General features: G+C 54.3%; 3 protein-coding genes across 5 annotated transcripts in view; 1 reads left to right on the top strand and 2 right to left on the bottom strand.

Moving 5' to 3' along the window:
• Nucleotides 1–156: 156 nt before the first annotated feature.
• PLCD4 (phospholipase C delta 4) lies at nucleotides 157–7,787 on the bottom strand. 2 transcript variants are annotated; one of them, XM_072341790.1, is made up of 16 exons: nucleotides 7,690–7,787; nucleotides 6,021–6,072; nucleotides 5,734–5,892; nucleotides 5,100–5,328; nucleotides 4,742–4,871; nucleotides 4,360–4,591; nucleotides 3,849–4,050; nucleotides 3,440–3,584; nucleotides 2,825–2,977; nucleotides 2,542–2,682; nucleotides 2,288–2,444; nucleotides 1,814–1,930; nucleotides 1,361–1,539; nucleotides 1,118–1,253; nucleotides 893–1,042; nucleotides 157–794 (listed from the first exon to the last, which is right to left on the bottom strand). In XM_072341790.1, exons 2-16 carry the CDS (start codon nucleotides 6,043–6,045, stop codon nucleotides 688–690), a joined length of 2,262 nt encoding a protein of 753 aa, XP_072197891.1. In that variant the 5' UTR covers nucleotides 6,046–6,072; nucleotides 7,690–7,787; the 3' UTR covers nucleotides 157–687. The 2 variants fall into 2 exon arrangements, with proteins under 2 accessions (XP_072197891.1, XP_072197892.1); XM_072341791.1 differs by lacking the exons at nucleotides 5,100–5,328; nucleotides 6,021–6,072; nucleotides 7,690–7,787 and having other exon boundaries at nucleotides 4,742–4,849; nucleotides 5,734–5,766.
• Nucleotides 7,788–8,644: 857 nt separating this feature from the next.
• On the bottom strand, nucleotides 8,645–19,811 carry CNOT9 (CCR4-NOT transcription complex subunit 9). The gene is made up of 8 exons (XM_072342425.1): nucleotides 19,700–19,811; nucleotides 16,828–17,007; nucleotides 15,570–15,685; nucleotides 14,731–14,840; nucleotides 13,933–14,042; nucleotides 12,949–13,047; nucleotides 10,954–11,045; nucleotides 8,645–10,282 (listed from the first exon to the last, which is right to left on the bottom strand). Exons 1-8 carry the CDS (start codon nucleotides 19,721–19,723, stop codon nucleotides 10,114–10,116), a joined length of 900 nt encoding a protein of 299 aa, XP_072198526.1. The 5' UTR covers nucleotides 19,724–19,811; the 3' UTR covers nucleotides 8,645–10,113.
• Nucleotides 19,812–19,932: 121 nt separating this feature from the next.
• Nucleotides 19,933–20,144, top strand: part of USP37 (ubiquitin specific peptidase 37) — a 29,455-nt gene continuing 29,243 nt past the window's right edge. For both annotated transcript variants that reach the window (XR_011904363.1, XM_072342237.1), the window contains exon 1: nucleotides 19,933–20,049. The gene's annotated coding sequence lies outside the window, so the exon portion shown is untranslated. The remainder of the gene's footprint in view (nucleotides 20,050–20,144) is intronic.

Below are 20,144 nucleotides of genomic sequence, written 5' to 3'. Positions count from 1 at the left end.
AGCTGAACTAGGGGTCAGGGTGCTGGGACAACTCCAGCAGGGAGCCTTCCTTGTGTGTGTGGCGGCATGGAAGCAGGTTCCTACAGCAAAGGGCATTGTCTGCAGAGAGAAGTCACACACCCCACTCCCTGTACAGAACACCACTGTACCCAGACTGCTCGCTGCCTGTCGCTGAACAATTTATTAGGTTGCTTACATAGAGAGGACACGGCAAGGGTAAGTAACATGGCACTGGACAGGAGCACCACTGTGACTGTGCAGGCCAGGGGCTCTGACTGGCTTTGTTGGGTCAGGGTGCAGTGAGTTCCGGCTCCTCTCCCAGCACTGCCTGAAGTTTGCTTTGTTCCAGCCTTGCTTCCCCAGCTTTGGGGACCAGCCCCATGCACCAGCTCTCCTCCTCTTTGTGGCCACATCCAGCTGTACACGGAAGGACATACACCAGCATAGACCCCCATACAAGTGCCTGGGAAGGGAGGGCAGTACGCAGCATCCCAAATCTGGCATGCTGCCATTTTTCCAGCCTCCAGAGGCCACTGCAAAGGAGACACAGCAGCAACGACAACACAGGGACTACACAAACAGACTGACTACACAGGGTGGTGTGGTCGGCTCTGTGGCCATGACTGCATGGGGCCAAATCCAGGCCAGCCCTATGGCTTCTATCCAGGTCCTGTTGGCACCGTGGGCTCAGTCTTGCTCAGGGCCAGGTGGCTCAGTGATGCGGATGTGGACAAAGAGCGAAGAGGGTGGGATGCCAGTGCCGTCCTTGGAGAGGAGATGGATGTGGCGGTAGCCTGCAGAGGGGACAGCGAGGCTGTGTCTGACCACCCCACTCCCTAGCACCTAACCGAGCCCCTCAGCATCTCCCTGCATAACTGTGGCAATCACTTACCAGGTTTGATGTTGGCAAAGGCCAGGGTGAACTGACCCACAAAATCGTTCCTTGAGGTCTTGTCATAATCCTCCACCACAAAGCGGACAAGTGCCAGCTGAGGCACGTGGAGCTGGAACTGAAGGGTCTCGTCCCAGTGGGGGTTAAACCCTGTTAAGGGAGAGCAGGCACTGGTGGGTGACAGGGCAGGGACAGGCACAGCGGGTCCCCATACCACAAGCTCACCGTTGTTCTCAATGTATTTGGTTTCCTGGTGTGCCTGGTCTGCGGGCACCCCATGGATCTCCACACGCACCAGGGGGTCAATGATGGCTCCATCCTTGCTGTTGGCCACTTTGGGCAGCTGCTGCCCGCTGATCACCTGTGCAGAAGGAACATGCAGGATGCAGGATGGCTCTCTGCACATCTGGGACAGGCAGAGCCTCAGCACACTGACACAGCTCCCCAGCATCCCTCCTCAGCCCATACCTGGATTGTCAAGGTGACAGGGCCGGGGCCCTGCCAGGTGCTGGGGTCACTGGGGTTGAAGAGAGTCCCTTCATCCCTCATGAAGGGTGGTTTAAGCACATAACCGCAGCGGCCATTCTGGCTGAACAGCCCATCACATAGGTCCATCTCCATGCCAGCTGTCTGGAAGTTAAGGGCCACTGGGGGAAGGTGGCCAGGAATCTGTTCAGCGTGGCACAGGGCAACTTGGAGACCCCATGCCCTGCTTTGTAGGCAAGAACCAGCCTGTCCCCACAGCCAGAGATGCAAGGACACACAGGGAACAAGGCACTGATATCAGGTGTCCCTGGGCCAGGGCAAGAGCTACAGCCAGAGTTGGCACCAGTTGGCATCAAGGCAGGCATTGATGGTGCCACTTCACATGGGACCCAGGACATCTCCCCAGCCCAGAGCCCTGATTTACACATCCCATACCAATCTGACACCCTGCGTTCCACATCTCCTGAGGGCTGTAATTGGAGGAGTCTGTCCGCATCCCACTGGGGTAGATGCGTGTCAGCTGCCAGGTATTGTGCCGGACAAACTCATTCCCTAGGGATGGAGCGTGAGGTCATCCTTTGGTCTGCACAGCCACACGCGTTGCCTGCCCAGCCATCCATCCCTCCACCCATGTATCCATCCCTCAACCCTTCCCTCCACCCTTTCCTTCATCCATCCCTCCACTCACCTATTTTGCCCCCTCTCCCCTCCAAGTAGCCCAGGTCTCTTGCTTTACTTTCTAACCCGACAAAACCCAACTTCCCCGCCAGCCCCAAGCACCCCAGTTATGGCGCCCTTTCTCCAAACCAGAAGGAAGCCCAATGTCTGAAGGCTCTCGCCCTACACCCAGAAGACACTTGCCCTCCACCCTAGCCCACTCCCCACATGCCACTGCCCCTTCCACCTCACCTGCATCCCGGATGAGCTTCCTGGCCTTTGCCTCAGAGAGGGAGGAGATTTCAGAGGGTCGGGAGTGGTTGCGGGCCTCCTGGAAACCCCGGAAGGACACGTTCTTGCAGTAGACAACGCAGTCAGACAAGGCCTGTGCCAGGCTCTCCCTGTCCTTCTGTAAGGCAGAGCTGTATCAGCACCACCAGCCCCACAGGATGGAGCAGGCAGGGAACCCCACAGGGTGCAGAGAGTTCCCATCCCAGGCCACCCACCTTCATCCTCCGCCTCTCCTCCTCTGCCTCTGCCCCGTTGTCATCATCAGACACATCGGGCACCTCATCCCCTGGCCCATCCAGCGTGTCCTCCAGCCGCCCGATCTTCTTCCCCTTCAGCAGGATCTTGTGCTTCAGCTCCTGCGGGTTCAGGGACAGAGAGGTGTGGACCCTGAAGTGCTGGGATCCCCTCTCCTCCTTATGACACTGTGCTGTCCCTGCAGCCAGGAGGAGGACGGTAGGGGACGGCAGCGCCACCTCCTCACCCTGCTCTGCCCATTACCTCCGGGGATGGGAGCCGGGTGGGGACGCGTCCATCGGTGGTGGCGGTGAGGAGCTGCTCCCCCAGAATGTCCTTCAGCTGCTGGGCCAGCACCTCCTGCTGCTCCATGCTGCAGTGGTTCTCCAGGGACAGGATCACTGGGAAGTCGGAAGCCTGGGGAGCAATGGGTGAGTGCTTCTGTCCCCCCCCAGCGATGGGGTGAGCAGAGGTGCAGGGGAACAGGGCAACAGCAGCCACCTCCGCAGGGCTGTGAGGCAGCACAGCTCAGCTGTATGGTTACAGCTCAGCTTTGGTGAGCTGGGCACAGCTGCCAGCTCTTATATGCATGCTCAGTTCCAGAAAGGAGCCCACCATGCTCTTGGGTCCCCGAAACCTTCACTCACCTCCCTCAACCCACCTCAGTGCCCCTAGAGCCCCCCTTTGCCCCCTCCAACCCCTGCACCCCATCAGATCAGCTCCCACATCCTGTATAGCACAGCACAGGGCTGCAGATCAGTCCCTCGGTGCTATCCCCAGGGCATGGACGCTGCCACCATCCTGACCACCACTGCCCCATCGCTGCCCCTCACCTCAGCCACACACCCCAACCGCACTGAGGGCCACCCAGTGCCCTACCTGGAAGGCGTACTTCCCCAGGGTGCTCACCACCTCCCTGAAGGGGATCTTGGAGGTGAAGGTGTGGCCGTGGTACACTATGGGCTCCCCGTTCGGCCCGTCCCAGCAATCCACCTCCAGGCAGCGGCAGCCCCGTTTCAGAGCCCTATGGTTGGGCAGTCACCCCGGTACCCCAGCCAGGGCACCAGCCCCCTGCCCTCCCTCTGGCTGTGGTGTCACTCCTGCAGGACCAGGGGATATGTGCCAGGGTGAGGACACCCATCTAGGGATGGATGGATGGAGGGAGGGAGGAATGGATAGATTCAGGGAAGGAAAAATTGGACTTAGCATCTCCAAAAGGGACCCTGCTCCTGGGCATGGCCATGGCACTGGTGGTGCTGGGGGCAGGTGGGAGGGAGCAGCCCATTACCTGATGTAACCTTCGATGCTGCTCTGACCCCGGATCTGGTCCTCTATCAGGTAGGTGTTGTGGGAGGAGGAGATGAAGTAGTGGCAGAGAGGCTGGGTCATGTCCTGCCACAGAGCGCGGTGCTGAGGATTGAAGATGGAGCCCTCCGGGGAGCAGAGGTACATGAGGAACCCGTCAGCACTCAGCACATGGCGAGCCCTGGCTGTGGGCAGACCAAGAGACTCAACCAACATCAGGGACGAGGGGAACAGGGTAGGAGCAAATGAGATTGCTGGTAGCTCCTGGCACCCTGGGCCAGGCTGGAGCATTAGGAACAATGGAGGTGGCCCTGGGGAGGTGGGTGGTGGGCCCCAAAGCCAGAGCTCACACTCCACACCTAGCCAACCTCATTCAGAAGAACAGACCAAACAAAGGGAGAACTGCACCCAGCTCACACCAGGACAGTGGTGAGCCCCTCACCCATCCCAGTCCTCTCCCCAGTGCAGAGCGCAGCTATTTTCCAGGCTCTCACCTGTCTCTGAGGGCTCGTACTTGTCAATGAGCTCCATAGCGAGCTCCTCTGTGCCCTCCTCCTCCAGCTGCTCCTGCCGCAGGAAATCCACCAGCTCCAGCAGCGTCAGCTTCTTCCCGTCCTCGGAGAACTCCTGGAAGAGGCTCTGCACCTCCTCACGCTCCGTGAGGGCTTTGTAGAAGAGCACAAACTCTTCTCCTTCCAGCGTCCCTGACTCTGACTTGTCGGCAGCCTGCAAGGGAGCTCACTCAGCATCAACAGTGTGGGGTGCCCAGCCCATAATGGGTCACCACTGCCAGTGGAAGGCACGAGGAAGGGAGGAAGGAAGGGAAGCATTGTGCAGCCAGCTCCAGCCCATCCTGACCTCAGGTGTGGTGCTTACCTGGAAGAGCCGCAGGGCATGGTCCTCATTCATGTCCACATTCATCATCTTGAGGAGACGCTGCACCTCCTTGAAGTTCATGCGCCCATCCTTATTCTTGTCAGCTTTCTGGAACCAGTCACGGATCCATGTGCGAGAAAGCAGGACAGGCGTTAAGGAAAAGGGCCTTGGATAAGAGAGCTGGACTGGGGGAGCGCCAGATCTTTTCTTTTTGGTGCAGGCTTCCATCCCCTGATGCAGATGGGGATACCCATAAAATAACATGCTAGGACAAGGCTGGAGATGCAGGGCTTGGGGGAGGGAGGGGATGGGAGAGGGCAGAATGTGAAGGGCGGCGCAGCGTCCATGGGAAGGATATTGGTCTATCCTCTCCCTCTGGTCCATGCTAGTGGCCACTTCAATGAGCTGGCGCAGGCCCTGGACCCAGCACTGTGCCTCTTCCTCTGTGCCAGCGATGAGGTCCAGATTGCCCCGGCGCCCATAGAAAACGATGGTGAAGCAGCGCTCGGGGGGGAACTCCTCAGCCAGGCTCTGCAACACCTCTGACTGGTGCCCTTCCCGCACAGTCTCCACATCGCTGATGGAGACTGGGGCAGAGGGAGGGGGGGTCTGTCTGTGGTGGACAAGGACTGCCCACAGGCATCTGTCCTTCCAACCATCTCTTCTTCTGCTTAGCCATCCAACCATCTACACACTCACTCATGGACCTACTTATCCATCCATCCACCCACCCATCTACCCAACCATCCATGGAGCTACTCATCCATCCATCCATTCATTCCTCCAGCCACCCACGCACTCACCCACTGAACTATATCCATCTATTCATCCAGAGAGATGTGGATGAGAAGAGCCTGACACAAACACAGCCTCCCTTGGATCTTAGTACTCTCTGCAAGCACAGTTTCAGGAGTCTTCATACTTTCACCCTGCTGTTCATTCTGAATCCTACCAACGACCCACACAGACAACACACCACAGCTGGTACTCACAGGCAGACTCAATTTTGCCCGTCCTCTTGGACTGGTACCAGATGGTCATGCAGTCATCCTGCAGCTTGAAGTACCTCTGCTTCTTCCAGCTCTTGGATTTGACTTTACGCATCAGCGTCCCTTGCTGCATCTTCTCCAGTGTTTCTGTGAGCTGGATGCCTGTGGGCAGAGCCGGCTGCATAGCGGGGGCTGGACCTCACTCCCTCCAGCCTCTGGGACCCAGGATGGAGGAGGAATGGACTCCACCCAGCGCCCTGCCGCACGCACCCCTCTGCCGGGACACTCACGGGCGTTGCACAGCAGCGATGCCATGGCTCTGCTTCCTCCGTGTTGGCACTGCTGGGGAGGGAAGAGAGGGCTGGGGAGCAGGGCTACACGCTGCTGGGGGGTGTCTGTCCCCAGCACCCGCGGGTGGTGTATGCGTGTGCCCTAACATGAGCACACCTGCCTGTGCCTCCTGCCGGATCACCCTCTCGTTAAGTGTCAAGTTCGTCCCGTTGTTCTTATGCAATATTAATTGCGCTACCGGGAAGCCAGAGCTTGAAAGGTGTGGGGGGAAAATGGAAAAACGGCCTCGGAGCTGGGAGGGGATCTGAACTCTCCCTCACCCTGGGAGCTGGCAAAAACAGGGAGCCCAGGAGAGCCCCAGAGCTGAGGGACAGCCTTGCACCATGTTTGGAGCTAGTAGAGGAGCCTGAGTTGGTGAGCCATGGTATCCCAGCACTGCAGGGCCCTGGGGATGGGAACAGAACATCAGCAGTGCCAGAGCGAGCAGGGACACACAGGACTATAAATGCAACCAGACTGACAATAAGTCCTTGATGAGGCTGTTAAGACTTTAATTAGACCAGAGATAAATCGCTGGATGTGCTCATCGCCCGGATGCTTGAGCAGCCCTCAAGGACCAGATAGCGCAGCCGGTAGGCAGGGATGTGCAGGGGGAGCCCTGTCACGGCTGCAGTCCCACTCAGGGTGAGGGGCACAGGGTGCTGGCTGTACCCCCAGCCCCTGACTCAGCACAGCACCGACACTGTGGGGCTGGGAATAGCGGGTGCCGTCAGCGTGCAGGCAGCTGCCAAGACCAGCTGCCAGACCCGTGTGAGTGCAGGGTCAGGCATGTTTTTGGGAAGCTGGGTTGGAGGGAGAGGCGTCAAGGCTGAGGAGACAGTGGTACAGGAACCGGCTTGGTGCCACCAACAGGGCAGAGCTCAGCACTTGGTCACACAGGTAATGGGGGCAGCGTGCAGGGAGCTGCTTGCTGGCTGCTGGGCCAGTAGCAGAGTTGGGGTTTTGGAAGTAAACGAATATCCCACAGTATCAGCCCCTACTCTGTGCCAAAGAGACGTGTAGGGAGGCACGGCCCAAAGGTGGGCAGCCCATCTCCAACCAGGGCAGCAGGGGCTGCCCCACACACAGCACAGCAGACCTTTCCCATCGCAGGTGAGACCCTGTGAGTGCAGAGTGGGACCGCGGCTGTCCATCCTCCCCAGCACACCTGGAGCCCACGAGGACCCCTCGCCGTGCAGAGCTCGGCTCTGACCCTTGGTCCTCTGTCGAGGAGAGAGGGAAAGGAGCCAGAGGCTGGAGCCAGAGCTCTCCGACTGGAAACCCGACCCGAGAGCTTCCCGCAGGGCTGCTGCTTCCTGCCAGGGCCGCTTCTCCCCTCCCGGCCAGCAGCGTGGAGCTGCGGGCGGCCGCGCTCCAGCGCCCGGAGGTGACAGTCCCCACGCGTGGAGGGCGGACAACGTCGTGAGCACCCCAGCTGTCACCCGGGAGAATTAACTGCCACCCAAGGGACGGGGATAGCACCGCACCGGAGGTACAGGGCGCAGGACCTGGGGGGGGACACCTGATCCCCAGCAGAAGAAAAAGCCGGCACTCGTCACCCCCGGTCCGCAGCTCACCCTCCCCGCAGCCCCGACTGCCCCCCGCTCCGAGGACGGCCCAGCCCCGTACCGGCTCTCCGGTGCCTCGCCGTGCCGCGCCGTACCGCCGGTGCTCCTCCGACTGCAGCCACACGGGGCCGGGGCTGCCCGGGCTGCCCGCCCCTTGGCAGCGGCGGAGCGCCGAGCCCGCCCCCACGGCCCCCGCACGCCCCGCGTCCCGCACGGCCCCGGCCCCGCAGCCGCTCTCCCTCAAGGTCGGCCCGGATTAAGGTCACGCCGTCGCGTTCGCCGCTCCGGGGGCCGGGGGGGCTGCGGGGCCCTGGACGGGGGTCCGGCTCCAGCCTAGCCCGTCCCTCCCCAGCTCCGGCCTGGGTCGGGGGCACAGAGAGCCCCAGCGCACCCTGACCCCCATCCTAAGGCACCCCAAGCCCCGGATTGGCCGAGTGTCAGCAAAACGGGCAGGGCAGGGGACCCTGCGGCCCCAGCACAACCCTCCTTTGCACGGCGGGCAGATTCTAGTGCACGGGCTGCAGCGCTGGGAGCAAAGCTCCTGGCAATGCCTGACTGCATGGGAAGAAAGGGGCCGGGTGGCAGCACAGCATACAACCGCCGCTCCTGGCTGCAGCAGAACCAGCTCAGCCCTGCCCTGGGCATGCAGGGACGGTGCACTCAGCCCGGCCTGAGCCACCAGCCCTGTGCATCTCCTCCCCTGCCCAGCTCAGCAGCAAAGGCTCTGACACCGTAACAAGGGTGACAGCGCGTGCCAGGGAGCAGCTGCAAACACACCCTGCAAAGTGGGACCAAGCAGCAGCCTCTGCCCTGTGCTCCAGCATCCCAACCACGTTACCTTCTTGAAGAGGAGACTTCCAGCAGCTCGGTGACAGCCAGCTGCCTCCCAAAGAAGGCCACAAGCACCGTGAGAAGGGCAGCGAGGAACTGGCACAGCCCTCCTTTTCTCTCACCCACAATAACCCCCCCCTCCCGTGCCCCATTGCCCTCCCCAAGAGACCAGGCCAAGTGCGAGCTGTGCTGACTGGGGTTTTATTATTTATTAACCCGAACTTACAAAAACAGAAGCATTTTCACACCCCATCAAGGTCAGGGTTAGGAGAAGGGGAAAAAAAAGGCGGCAATGGTTATAAAACGGAACCCAAGGGCAAGGAAGAGGCCGGGCTCTGCCCTCGTTATGCAAAGGCTGCGACGGGAAAAGGGAGGGGAAACCAGATGGGATTTAAGACACTGTTGGCACAACACTGCAGATAATCAGCAAAATGGGCTGCTGGAGGGGGATGAGCGGCTGCCCAGGCTTGCCTGCAGCCAAGTGCCAGCAAAGCTGGCTGCTGCAGCACAGCCCCAGAGCTCTGTAGCTGCTCCCCAGAGCCCGCCCTGCCAGGGCCACACCACCTTTCCATGCAGGGAAGGCAGGTAAGTGGCTGCCGGTCCAGACAGTTTAATTGCAGTGGGACTGAATCAGACACCAAGGCAGGTTTGAAAGCTGAAATGGATGCACTCGGGTGGCAAAGCTGAGCTGGGAGGCATGTGATCAGGACTGAGGCAGGCAGCAGGGGACGTGGGAGCTGGTGTACCTGGAGCCTGCAGGATGCAGCTCCCTGCTGTCCTGCATTAGGGGACTGGCATTGGTGGCCTGCTGATCACTGGGCAAGGCAGGCAGCATCTCTGCTGGGCAAGAGCTCTGCTAGATCAGCATCCAGCATGCAGCAGCCCTCAGCTGCTGGCTAGAGCTGCGTCAATAGCCGCAGGAGCAGTGCACTATTTACAGCACAGAAACCACAGGCTTGCTGCCTTCTCCTCCCCCCCAGAGCCCTGAGAACCAAGCTGATGACACACAGGTTCATCACAAGTAATCTACCCCTCCTCATGGGGCAAGCGCTACATTGCCCAGCTCCAGCTGCTGCCTTTGTGCCAAAGGAAAGGAAAAGAGAAGCCTGCTGTGCTAGCTGGATGGATGAAGAGCAAGGATGTGCCTGCAGAGAAGAAAGCTGTCCCCAAGTTACCTGGGGCTGAGCAGCAGTCTGTACAGGGGATAAACAACTGGATCGGCTTTTACTCAGCTCACTCATCTAAGCAGACGTGTAAACAAGAAGTGACAAGGAATTGAAGGGTTGTGGCACACACCCATTGTCACACACTATTTGCATGAAGTCTGAGCTAGCTGGACGAGTGGACGTCTGTGCTATCCCCTGCCTGTTGATGCAGGGACAGACACCAGCCGAACCTCCTGGAGAGATGGGGATCTTTACAGATTATTTTTATTGACTCTTTTTAAGCTGTGGTATCGGTATCTGCTGGTGCTGTGATCCCCAGAGGCATGCTGCATTGCTACAGAGCAGCCTTTGGCTGGGTGGAATGGTCCGACAAGCTGGCAGACTGAAAGTCAGCTGGCATGCCCAGTTTGTTACAGAAGAGGTCATCTGTTCCTAGTTCTTTGTAAACCTGAGCTGTTTCTTCCCCGATCTCCCACCCCCCCCAGCAGTCATTGCGGAGGAAGGGGGATGCCCCGTGGGTCAGTGACCTGACCTTCCTGCAGGTTCTTGACGAGCTGAGCCAGCCAGCGCTTTGTGGTGGTGTCATCCTTCAGGACCTGGGCGAAGGTGGTATCCTTCAGTTGGTCAGGAAGGCACTGCCTGAGAGCTTCACGTGCCCTACATCGAGAGACAAGAAAATGGGGCCCAACAAATAAACTCACAGGGGCAAGAGGGAAGCAAACCCCACTGGGAACACAACGCCAGGCCAGCCAAGGAAATCACTGAGCATGTGGTGTTCTGCTGACCAGCATGGCTGCCGTCCCTCAGTATCCCACCGAGCAAACCCCTGTGCTTGTCCTGATGCCTGTTAGCCAATAGCAGCACAAAGCCAGAAGGGGAAGACAGCAAATACAAACTCAGCAGCTTTGGATAGAGCTGCTGGTCAGCTGAGGAAATATAAATTGCTTTCAAGTTGAATTTAATCAATTTACTTTACTGCTACCAGTTCACATGATGCAGAAGAGGGAGAGCATGGCACACCTTCCAGCTCAGTCTTCCCCTCCTACCCAGACCATGCAACGTTTGAACTCAGGCAGCTGAGTTCAAGCTGTGTAACCTGCACAGATGAATGTGACCAAGCTCCAAAGAGGCACTGTTTCTACCACGTACCATACAAGTTCCTGGAGCTAGCAAAAAAAACCAAACCCCAAAACCCAAAAACCCACAGTATTTTCCATAATGAGCTGTTTTAAGGACAAGGAATCCTGACTGCAGGTGGGCACTGGCAAGAAGAGCTGTGCTTCCAAGCAGACGGGAGAAGCCCCAGCCCGAACTCCTTAGATGTTTACCTGGGGTTATCAGAAAGGCGAAGGTAACAGCGGACGACGTGTTTGAGCAGCCGTGCAGACGGCTCCTTGGAGAGCTGCAGGACCATTTTACCCTGTGTGACAAAGGCCAGTGCCAGCAGTTAGTGTTTGTCTGAACAGTTTTACCATTAGCAAAGACTGGGAAAGACTATTAAATCACGCTGGCCTTCTGTCCAACAGAGCTCCAGCTGGACAGCCACACATGGGGCCCAGACCGTTACCTGACAGCGTGCATCTCTTTCTTGCACAGTGCAGGACTTTGCATGTGGTTGCAGCCTTGAACACACCCAGCCTAGTGAACACTACAGATGCCTTCACACACCTGCCCTGAGTCATGGTTAGGAGTCAAATCAGACCTGCCCAGCAAGTTTTCTCCCCGCCCATGAAACCACACCGGGTAGCACTAACCATTTTCCCCATTAGCTAAATTCACCTGTGTTTGGACTTTTAGTCAGTTAGCAATTAGTGGGGGCTGCTCATCTGCCCTTCTGGGAGCTTCCTGTTCTTAGCTATCCCCTGGATACCAAGATTTCTTCAAAATAAGGAACAACAGGTCAGAGTTCCTGACCAGGAATTATTAACTTGCCCTCTTAAAAGCTTCTAATACTTGCAGAGCATCTTATACATTTATCAGCAGACTAGGAAGCAACCCAGCACCCTCAGGAGACAGCAGTACATTATCCCTATTTTTGAAATACAGAACAAATGTCTTACGAACACGTTTTTATCTTTATCATGTCAGTGTTTCAATCTATTGTGGGAATACACCACAAACAGCATTTCTTCCATGCTAACGTACCTTCACAAATCCACCTCCTTCTGTGTTCATACCCTTCCCAGCCACAGATTCTTTCTTGGTCTCTTTCCCCATCGCCCACCCCATTTCTAGTTGCTTGCCCCTGAGCTGGATGTACTTTCAGCCAAAGCTGATCCCTTCCACAACCGCAGGAGTTGTATCACATGGGCTATTTTGGACATCAGCTCAGCAGCATTCATATTTTGCTGTTCACATGTGAGTTAGGAGTTAGTTTGGGAAAACAGATGTACTAATAAATATTCCCAATGAAAGCATCAAAATTTGGGCACAGAACCAGGACTACAAAGTGTTTAACTTAATGCTCTATTTTCTGCTCCTGAGATTGGCTCTGTAAAAAGCAAACACACACAAACGCAGGGTAATGGCTGTTTCAGAGCAGACGCGTATTTCCCTTTTAGCAAGCTGAAGGAAATAATCCATTGGGGCTATTATGCTTGGGATGAACAAAATATGGGTACCTAAAGCTCTCCTTCACAGGGGATAAGTAGGAATGGACGAACTGTCTGCTCTCTGTGCATTCTAACATAAAGATTTAGAATCATATGAAGAAATTAGTAGGAATCAGGTTCAAAACAAACAAGACTGGGGTTGGCCTTCCAGGAAACCTGTGCAGCTCCTTGGTAAAGGACACTGCATATGCGGTTCAAGGGGAGGACTGGATAAACACTGGGGGTTACTGCATAGAAAATCCACAGCTGGTCCTGGAAATCCAAAAGCAAAAAAGCAGCTTGGAGGCTGTTACAAGGGCAAGTATCATACACGCTTGCTCTGCTCTTACTCCTTTGTTCAGCCTCTTATATTCTTCTAACCTGCTGCGGGAGACAAAGATGGAAAGCAGATCCACAATCTGAACCTGTGTCACCACCTTTACATAAAATTAGAGCAATTCACACCCTTCTTATCCTCTGGAGATGTTTACCTGATTTACCTTAAGGATTTCATACATTGCAATTAATATACATTCTCCTAACAGGTAAACCAGAGCTATACAAAGGAAACACGCAGGAGAGCTACAGAGCTTAAAGCAATTAGTCCAAGAACTGCTTGCTCATCTCACCCTGTGCTCCAGCCAGAGAGCAGTACAATAGCTGCTAAAGAAGTTAACTGCTAGAGCATGTATACAACTATTGGTTTTGTTCAAGCAGAAGAAATGATCTTACCAGTATCATGGCAACATGGGAAAACCGCTCATATGTTTGACAGATATATGCCAGCCCTGTGTCATCCAGAAGGATTTTCTGAAGAATAAATGTAGCAACCTAGAATAGGTAGAAAGCAGAAAAGAGAACATACAAAAACAACTCATGCATCCCCAGAAAGAACAGTCTTTGTGCTGTGTTCTTTTCATGGCAGCCCCAGAGCTGAAAGGCCTTTCAGAAAATGCTGTACTTGATTTAAAAAGTTTAAAGCCAAAACGAAATGCAGGACACTGCACAATGGTTGGCATCTTTGGCTAAGGAAAAAAGACAGATACAAAGCACTGCATACCAGATGACTGGATGCAGGCTGCATAAAGTAGCAACTACCACCAGGCTGCTCAGGACAGCCTCGTGTTATGGCCACAAAGAAAAGCAACCAGCCCTTGGCCCTGCTGTGTACACAGCAAGTTGGTTTCGCTTTTCATCTCAAGAATTACTGATTCATGACCAGACACGTGACTTCTTGGAGAAGCCCTGGTCAGATATGTCACCAGGCTTCACTAGAGAAGCACACAGACTGAAACCTGTGGCCAGCCAACCTGGGTCATCCGACCACAGAGCTGAACTCATGGTGGAGAGGGGCCCTGATCAAATGGGGTAACCAACTTGTCCAGTGTGGTTAACATCCCTATAATCACCACCAACAACAGCTGCTTCTCAACCTGAGCACCGAGTAGTTACAGCATTTGTTCTCTCAGGCAAAAGGAAAATTAATCCAGCTCAGCACTGAAGGTGACTCTGCTGAGCTACTAAGCAGACTGAGAGCTGAGAGCAGCAAGATCTAGCAGAACTGCCACGTTCAAGGAACACTCAGTTCAGTTTGTTTTCTGAGGGGGTAAAACACCACCAAGGATGGCAACAGGATATCAGCCAACTCTGCAGGTTACAGACTCCCTTCTCAGTTGGATATAAACAACAGAAACTCTCAAGAAAAACAACAGGTACCGTCTTGGAGAGTTCACTGCCAGATTCCATAATGCGTAAGCACAGGGGGATAATTTCTGTTGTCAATAAGAAGTTTATCACTTCTTGCTCATCAGTTTTCACCAAGGCTCCTTGAAAGAAAAACAAGAAGCAAATTTAATAAATGATAAATTATTTAAAAACAAAACAACAACAACAAAAAAACCCCTTGCCTATCAAAGATGGGCTGTGCTGTGTCCTGCTGGGAATCATTAGATTTGAATGACTGACAGAGCAACTCCCATTCTAAATATGCTGCAGCATGTGGCTGGAGAAGATATCGTTTTTGGCAGCATCAAAGTAATCGAGCTGGTTTGGGCTGGTTGTTTTTCAGAAAGGGGATACATTCTTGGCTCTCCCCCTGGTGGTAACACAACCTCCAGTGACTCATAGCCACTCAACAGCAGCCTCTCAGAAGAAGAAACCTATTTCAAGATACTCTTTATGCACTGAGATAGAAACACTCTGGGTAGAAAAGAGGAGAAAAGATGGATGACAGGGCAAGTATACCCAAGACAATCAATGACAAAATACCAAAGAAAGCCCAACGTGCACCATCTCATCCCAGACTCCTGTGCTAAAGGTGAAGGCACAACAAAACTGCAGATACTTGTTTTAACAGCAAGCAAGTTTTTGGCAACAGATCCAGACTTCAAGGTTCCTATCTCAGTTCTTATCCCAGACCTGACTGCAGTTGTGCAGGTTTCTATACCCACTGGATGCTTTATCTGCATCTAGCTCACTAGGAAACCAGTGCTCTGCATTAGCCTTGTTGCTTACCAATCACTCCAAGGCTTGTGAGCCGCAGGTACTCAAACGGACGTGTCTTGCTGACTGTGTGCAAGAAGGGGTACAGGAAGAGAGGGATGTGAGCTGCCAAAAACGCTGACCTGTAGGACAGAGAGAACACCCACAAGAGACAAGGAACACAAAGTGAGCACACAAACCAGAACTATGTTGTACAGCCTCAGACTGCTCCTGACAGACAACACTGCTGCTGCTTCTCAGAATTGGGTAGCAGTTCATTCTCTGATGGTAAGGTGTGAAACTAATTCTGCACTGGGCCATGTTCATGCATTAACTACTGATTTGGACTGAACTAACACCGTCTTTTTACTTGCTGACACATGCAGGACACAGACTGCGAGGACATGAAGTCAGGCAGTGGCTGGAGGCTGCAGGTGTGGCTTTGCTTTTGCTCCTTTGCCACAGTCTCCGGGAAAGGCAGCTCAGCTCATTCCATTCTTTGGGCAGCCGGTCTAAATAACTGTAAGCTCATTAAAACAAGGATCCTGCATTTAACACTCAGCACAAAGGCAGCTTTGTCTCTGGCTGAACTCCTAGGGTTTGTCACAACCCAATATTTTGGGAATTTGCAGGATGTTAAGATGATTCAAGGAATGCAAAGCATTCAAGACCACAGTAAAGCTGTCATCCTGGTAATCCAGGCAAACAAGTGAAAGCAGCAGTCAGTTGTCTATCTTCCAGCTCTGCCTATTTTTCCACTTCTCTTGGTAAAAGAGCAGAAAGGAATTTCTGTGCTTCCAGAATCAAACATAATGGCAGAGCTGTCAACATCATCAACACTCCAGAAAGCTTTCACACTTGGAAACACTCACCTTGTTTCAGGATGAGATGCAACACACTGTAACAGAGCTAAAGCATTGCAGACTCTGTTGGACTGATGGGCAGTCAAGGTTGGAGGATTGATTGATGGATAAATATTTACAATTTCCTAAAAAAAAGTAATAAGTGAAGAAAAGTTAAAAGAGAAAAAAATATACATATCAGCAAGCTGCACAAGAGCACTTGCCCAGCAAGGAACTACGGTGACATGAGATATTAATCTGCTCTCACTAAGCACCACTCTGAAGTTACACAGCAGACACCATGCTGCAAAGCAAATGGCAGAGTTACGCCAGAATCAGTTTGACGAGGGGTCAACACAAATACAGCCAAACTTTAATTCTAGCTACCCCCCCTCAAAAAAGGGCTTATTTCACTTCCTGGCTCTTTGCGGATGTGGGGATTACTTTGTTTTGAACTCCCAGAGCAAAGAGGAATGCTATTCCTGTGCCTAGAGGCAGAGCACACCCACTTCATTCATACCATAGCTGCTGGTACTCTTCTAACTCAGTGAAGAGGAAGCAGCTGAAGGTGAGAAATCCAATTCAGAAAACTGTGTGCTTCCAGCTATGGCTCCCTTACAATTTTCTACACTTGTTTCAGGGCTGCTCTGCTGTCAGTGTGGCATTGCCTATCCTGCACCATTTTCCTTCCTTCTTCAAATGAAATGACAAGATCCAGCAGCGGTGCGCAGACATCAGCTGTAGTTTACCCATCTGAGCCACTCAGTTTGACCAGAAATGCAGGCAGTTTTCTTTGCAAGGTACTCTGGAGCAGTGAGCTACAAGCACTCCCATACTGCCCTGATGAGGGCTCTGTAATGGCAACCTTTTGATCAGGCAGTACTCAAACTCATTGGAAAATAAAGAAAAAAGCTCCACAGCACAAAGCAGGAGTAAAACTATTGTGGTTCTGCTATGACACCGTACAAAAAGAAGAGGAATATTATCTACAAGAAGTTCATACACAGCAGAACTTGGCTGCTCCCCTTTCAGCGGTCTAAGCTATCTCAACAACAATTTTATGGCCTGGTCTCTAAGAACATTACCTTGCAAGAAATGACTAATGGAAAACATTAGAGATGCCCTCCTCATGTGGTTCCTCTCACCACGTGATTCAGCAGCCATCATACTGACAGAAATTGCACGAAGGGACTATCAGTGCCTCCCCAGATCCACCCTGTGGACACACAGAGTTCTGCAGTGTGGCAGTGCTGTGCCACGGAACAAAGCTGAGCTCTGCCCTACCCACCTGAAGGAGTGCTGCAATCGTGCCAAACGAGTGCCACAGCATGGGTGCAAGGTCAGGCACAGACTCGCGCTTCTTGCTCAGCTCCAGCAGTGCATTCTCCCTCGTCTCAGGGCTGGACAGCTCGTTGATCCACTGGTAGATCTTCTCACGGTCCACCTGGGCCAGTGCTGTAGGCACGGGCTGGGAGGGAGACAGGAAAACTTCAGTCACAGCTATTACAGCAAAGTCCCACCAAAACGCTTCTCACAGCCTCAAAGGTAAAGCAAAAAAAAAGGGCTTGAGGAAGTGACTGTGGGAGGGAGGGACTAAAGCTGCATTAAGAAGCTGTGGATATGGATGATCCCTTAGATTAAGCTTACTCCTTCACCTATCTGAAACACAGATGTTTTACTTTCTGGCCTGACTCATTAGGGCAGTCTCCTTTAATTTACCTGCCAATTATTTCCTTACAACTTTTAGTGACATGAGGGCCATGCTACTACCCATCTGTGCCAGCAGAGCTCCTTGGGAGGCCACACACACTTTAGCCATCTGCTCAGCCTGCGCTGACTTCATGCTTCAAACGCAAGCCACAAATCCCAGCCAAGTAATGCAGATGCTACCTTTTTTGCTCCAAGAACAACCAGGATACCCCATGAACCCCACTGACAGGCTCCAACGAACATCAGAAAAACGTTCATACAAATAACAACTACTTAGAGGCAAACATGCATTAAAGCGAGTGCTTCACGTACCGCACTGCCAGCAATGCTCCTTACTGAACACAATAGAGTCCAGGAACTGACAGCAACTGGAACCCAAATGAAGTTCCCAGAGCTGCTGGAGGGAGACCATGCCTTTGGGACACACCCCCAGAGCCTTCCCTCTCCTGTTCCTACAGCAGTTTCCCTGCTCAGTAGGCACACATTATATTTATGATCACGTCCTAAAAAATCCTGTGGGATATATAGAGGACTGAAGTTGTCATTTGTCTCTAAGTAATTTAGGCTACAATATAAGCTGATGTGCTGTTACCAATCCTGACATCTCAGGCCTCTAATGCCTTGTACCTGCTCACCTTTCCTCCTATCCCCTTTTTCACCTCATCTACTCTATTTTATTCCATTTTTTTCCTCCCTAGAACCTCATACTGAAATAATAATCCTAACAATCCGCTGTACAAGGAACACAGTTCCAATGGTAACACCGATACCAGAGCTGGGAGAGAGAGGGTGAACAGACTGAGCTCATTTGTTTTCATTTGGGATGGCAGAGCGACAAGCGGTGCAGCAGTAATGTTGTTATAACTGTGTTATCTAAAGCTTCCATCTATTTTTCTAGACTCGCTGCAAGTTTCAGTTCCTGTAAGCTTAAATATATCGACCCTTTAAAAGCACAATCGTGTGTCTATGATCCCTAGGGAGCACTAAGCAGATTTTCCAGGCAATTAAGTTTATGATGTCCAGTATCAGTCTTATCTCCCCAGACCAGTTGCTGATCAAAGGCTCTACAGTTGCTCAGTAAACATTCTAGCTAAAATCAAAAGCCACATTTTGTCCTCATTTCCTATTTCTTTATTGTTTCCCCTCTTCCCAGACCTAAAACTGTGGGGAAGCCCAAGGGCTACATGCAACTTCTGCACGCTCTGAGGCAGCACCCTGCCAGGCAGCCCTTTGCCTGCACAGAGGGAGAGCAGGAGTTCCCAACAGCGTCTCACACCCCAGGACTGTGTCACACTGACAAGAACAGTGTGCTACCTCAGGCATCCCTGCTGATCACATCGCCAGCAACAGCTGAACAACCTGGAGTAGCCAGTACCCAGTAGGGCAACTGGTTTTCTCCCCCACGTGAGCAGTAGCTGCTAGGCATGCTGAAGGAAACAGCCAACCGCCATTGCAGAATTCTGCCCAATTAGATACACATGCTTTTAAAGGTATTTTGGTTGATCAACTCAAACACCACCAAAACCAACTCTGAACTTAACCAGCAGTGAATTCACCAGCTCAATCTGGACTTTCCATGCCTTACTGCTACCTACGGCTACAGTAAAGCTATATTTCTTTTCCTAGCTTATTCTCCAGTCTTCAGTGTGTGATGCTGTCTTCAGGCGCAAAAGATGGGTGGCACACAGATTAACAGCACACGAAACAGCACCTCGTGCATTTGGACAGCTGTCCTGGAATGAGAGAGCCGTTTGTGTTGGAAGGGTCCTTTAAATGCCATCTGGTCCAACCCTCCGCAATGAGCAGGGACACCTACAGCTCCATCAGCGCTCAGAGCCCCTCCAGCCTGACCTGGAGTATCTGCATTGATGGGGCACCCACTGCCTCTCTGGGCAACCCGTGCCATCACCCCACCACAATGACATCGCTCTCAAGACGTAAATGCTGACTAAAAGTGTTCAGTATGAGCTCGTATGCCCCCTCCCCGTGCTCTGGAAAGCAGCGCTTCAAGTCTCTTCAAAAGACTCACAAACCAGCTCAGCTCCCGCTACGGCCGGCCGCGTTCGTTACCCGAGCAGCACCACGGCCGCCTGCAGCCGCTGTGCCCGCCGGCCTGCAGCGACCCGTTCGCCCCACGGCCCCGCCAAGCGCTACTCTGCGAGCCGAAAAGCCAAAGGGCAGACACAGCGCCCGGCCGCCCGCCCAGCTCCACACCAGGCTGCACATCACATCCCATCACATCATCCCATCCCATCCCCGCCTGCTGCTGGGCTCCCCGCGGCCCAACCCCGCCCGAGCTGCGCCGCTTCCCCGAGGGGCGCTCAGGCCTCCCTCCCCCCGCGCCCGCCCGCCCGCCCGCCGTCCCCTGAGAACGGAACGAGGAACTCGGCCACCCTCAGAGCCCCGCTGCCCCTCCCCCGAGGGTCAGACCGCTCGGGCTGCCGGCTCACCGCGGCCGTGGCCAGGCTGTGCATGGTGCCGGTGCCGCCGGGCCGCGCTCAGGAGCCCGCCGCCATAGAGACAGCGCCGCGCGGCGCGCCGGGAAGGGGACGGGGCCTTGAGGAGGGCGAGGTGCGCATGCGCGCAACCCGCGGCGGGGAGCGGGCCGCTCTCCAACAGCGCCTGCGCGGCGGCGGGAGGGGACGGGGCGAAGCGCCGCTTCGGAGCATGCGCGGGTGCGGGGCGTGCCGGGAAGGGCGCCGCCGCGCTGACGTGAGCGGGGCGCGCGCGCCTGCGTGCCGTGCGTCGCGCGGGGAGCCGGTTCCCGCCATCCGCCGCCGCGCCCCTCCGCGGGCCGCAGGTACCGGGATTCGCCGCGCTCCGCTCAGAGCGGCGCCTCGCCCTGCCGGCCGGGGGCACGCGGTGACGGCCGCCGATTCCGGACGGGCCGCCTCC

Source organism: Excalfactoria chinensis, chromosome 7 (genome assembly GCF_039878825.1).
Source record: "Excalfactoria chinensis isolate bCotChi1 chromosome 7, bCotChi1.hap2, whole genome shotgun sequence".
In the NCBI taxonomy this organism is placed as follows: Eukaryota; Metazoa; Chordata; class Aves; order Galliformes; family Phasianidae; genus Excalfactoria; species Excalfactoria chinensis.
The sequence above is the reverse complement of the archived record's forward strand: the minus strand, read 5'-3'. Positions and strand labels throughout refer to the sequence as shown.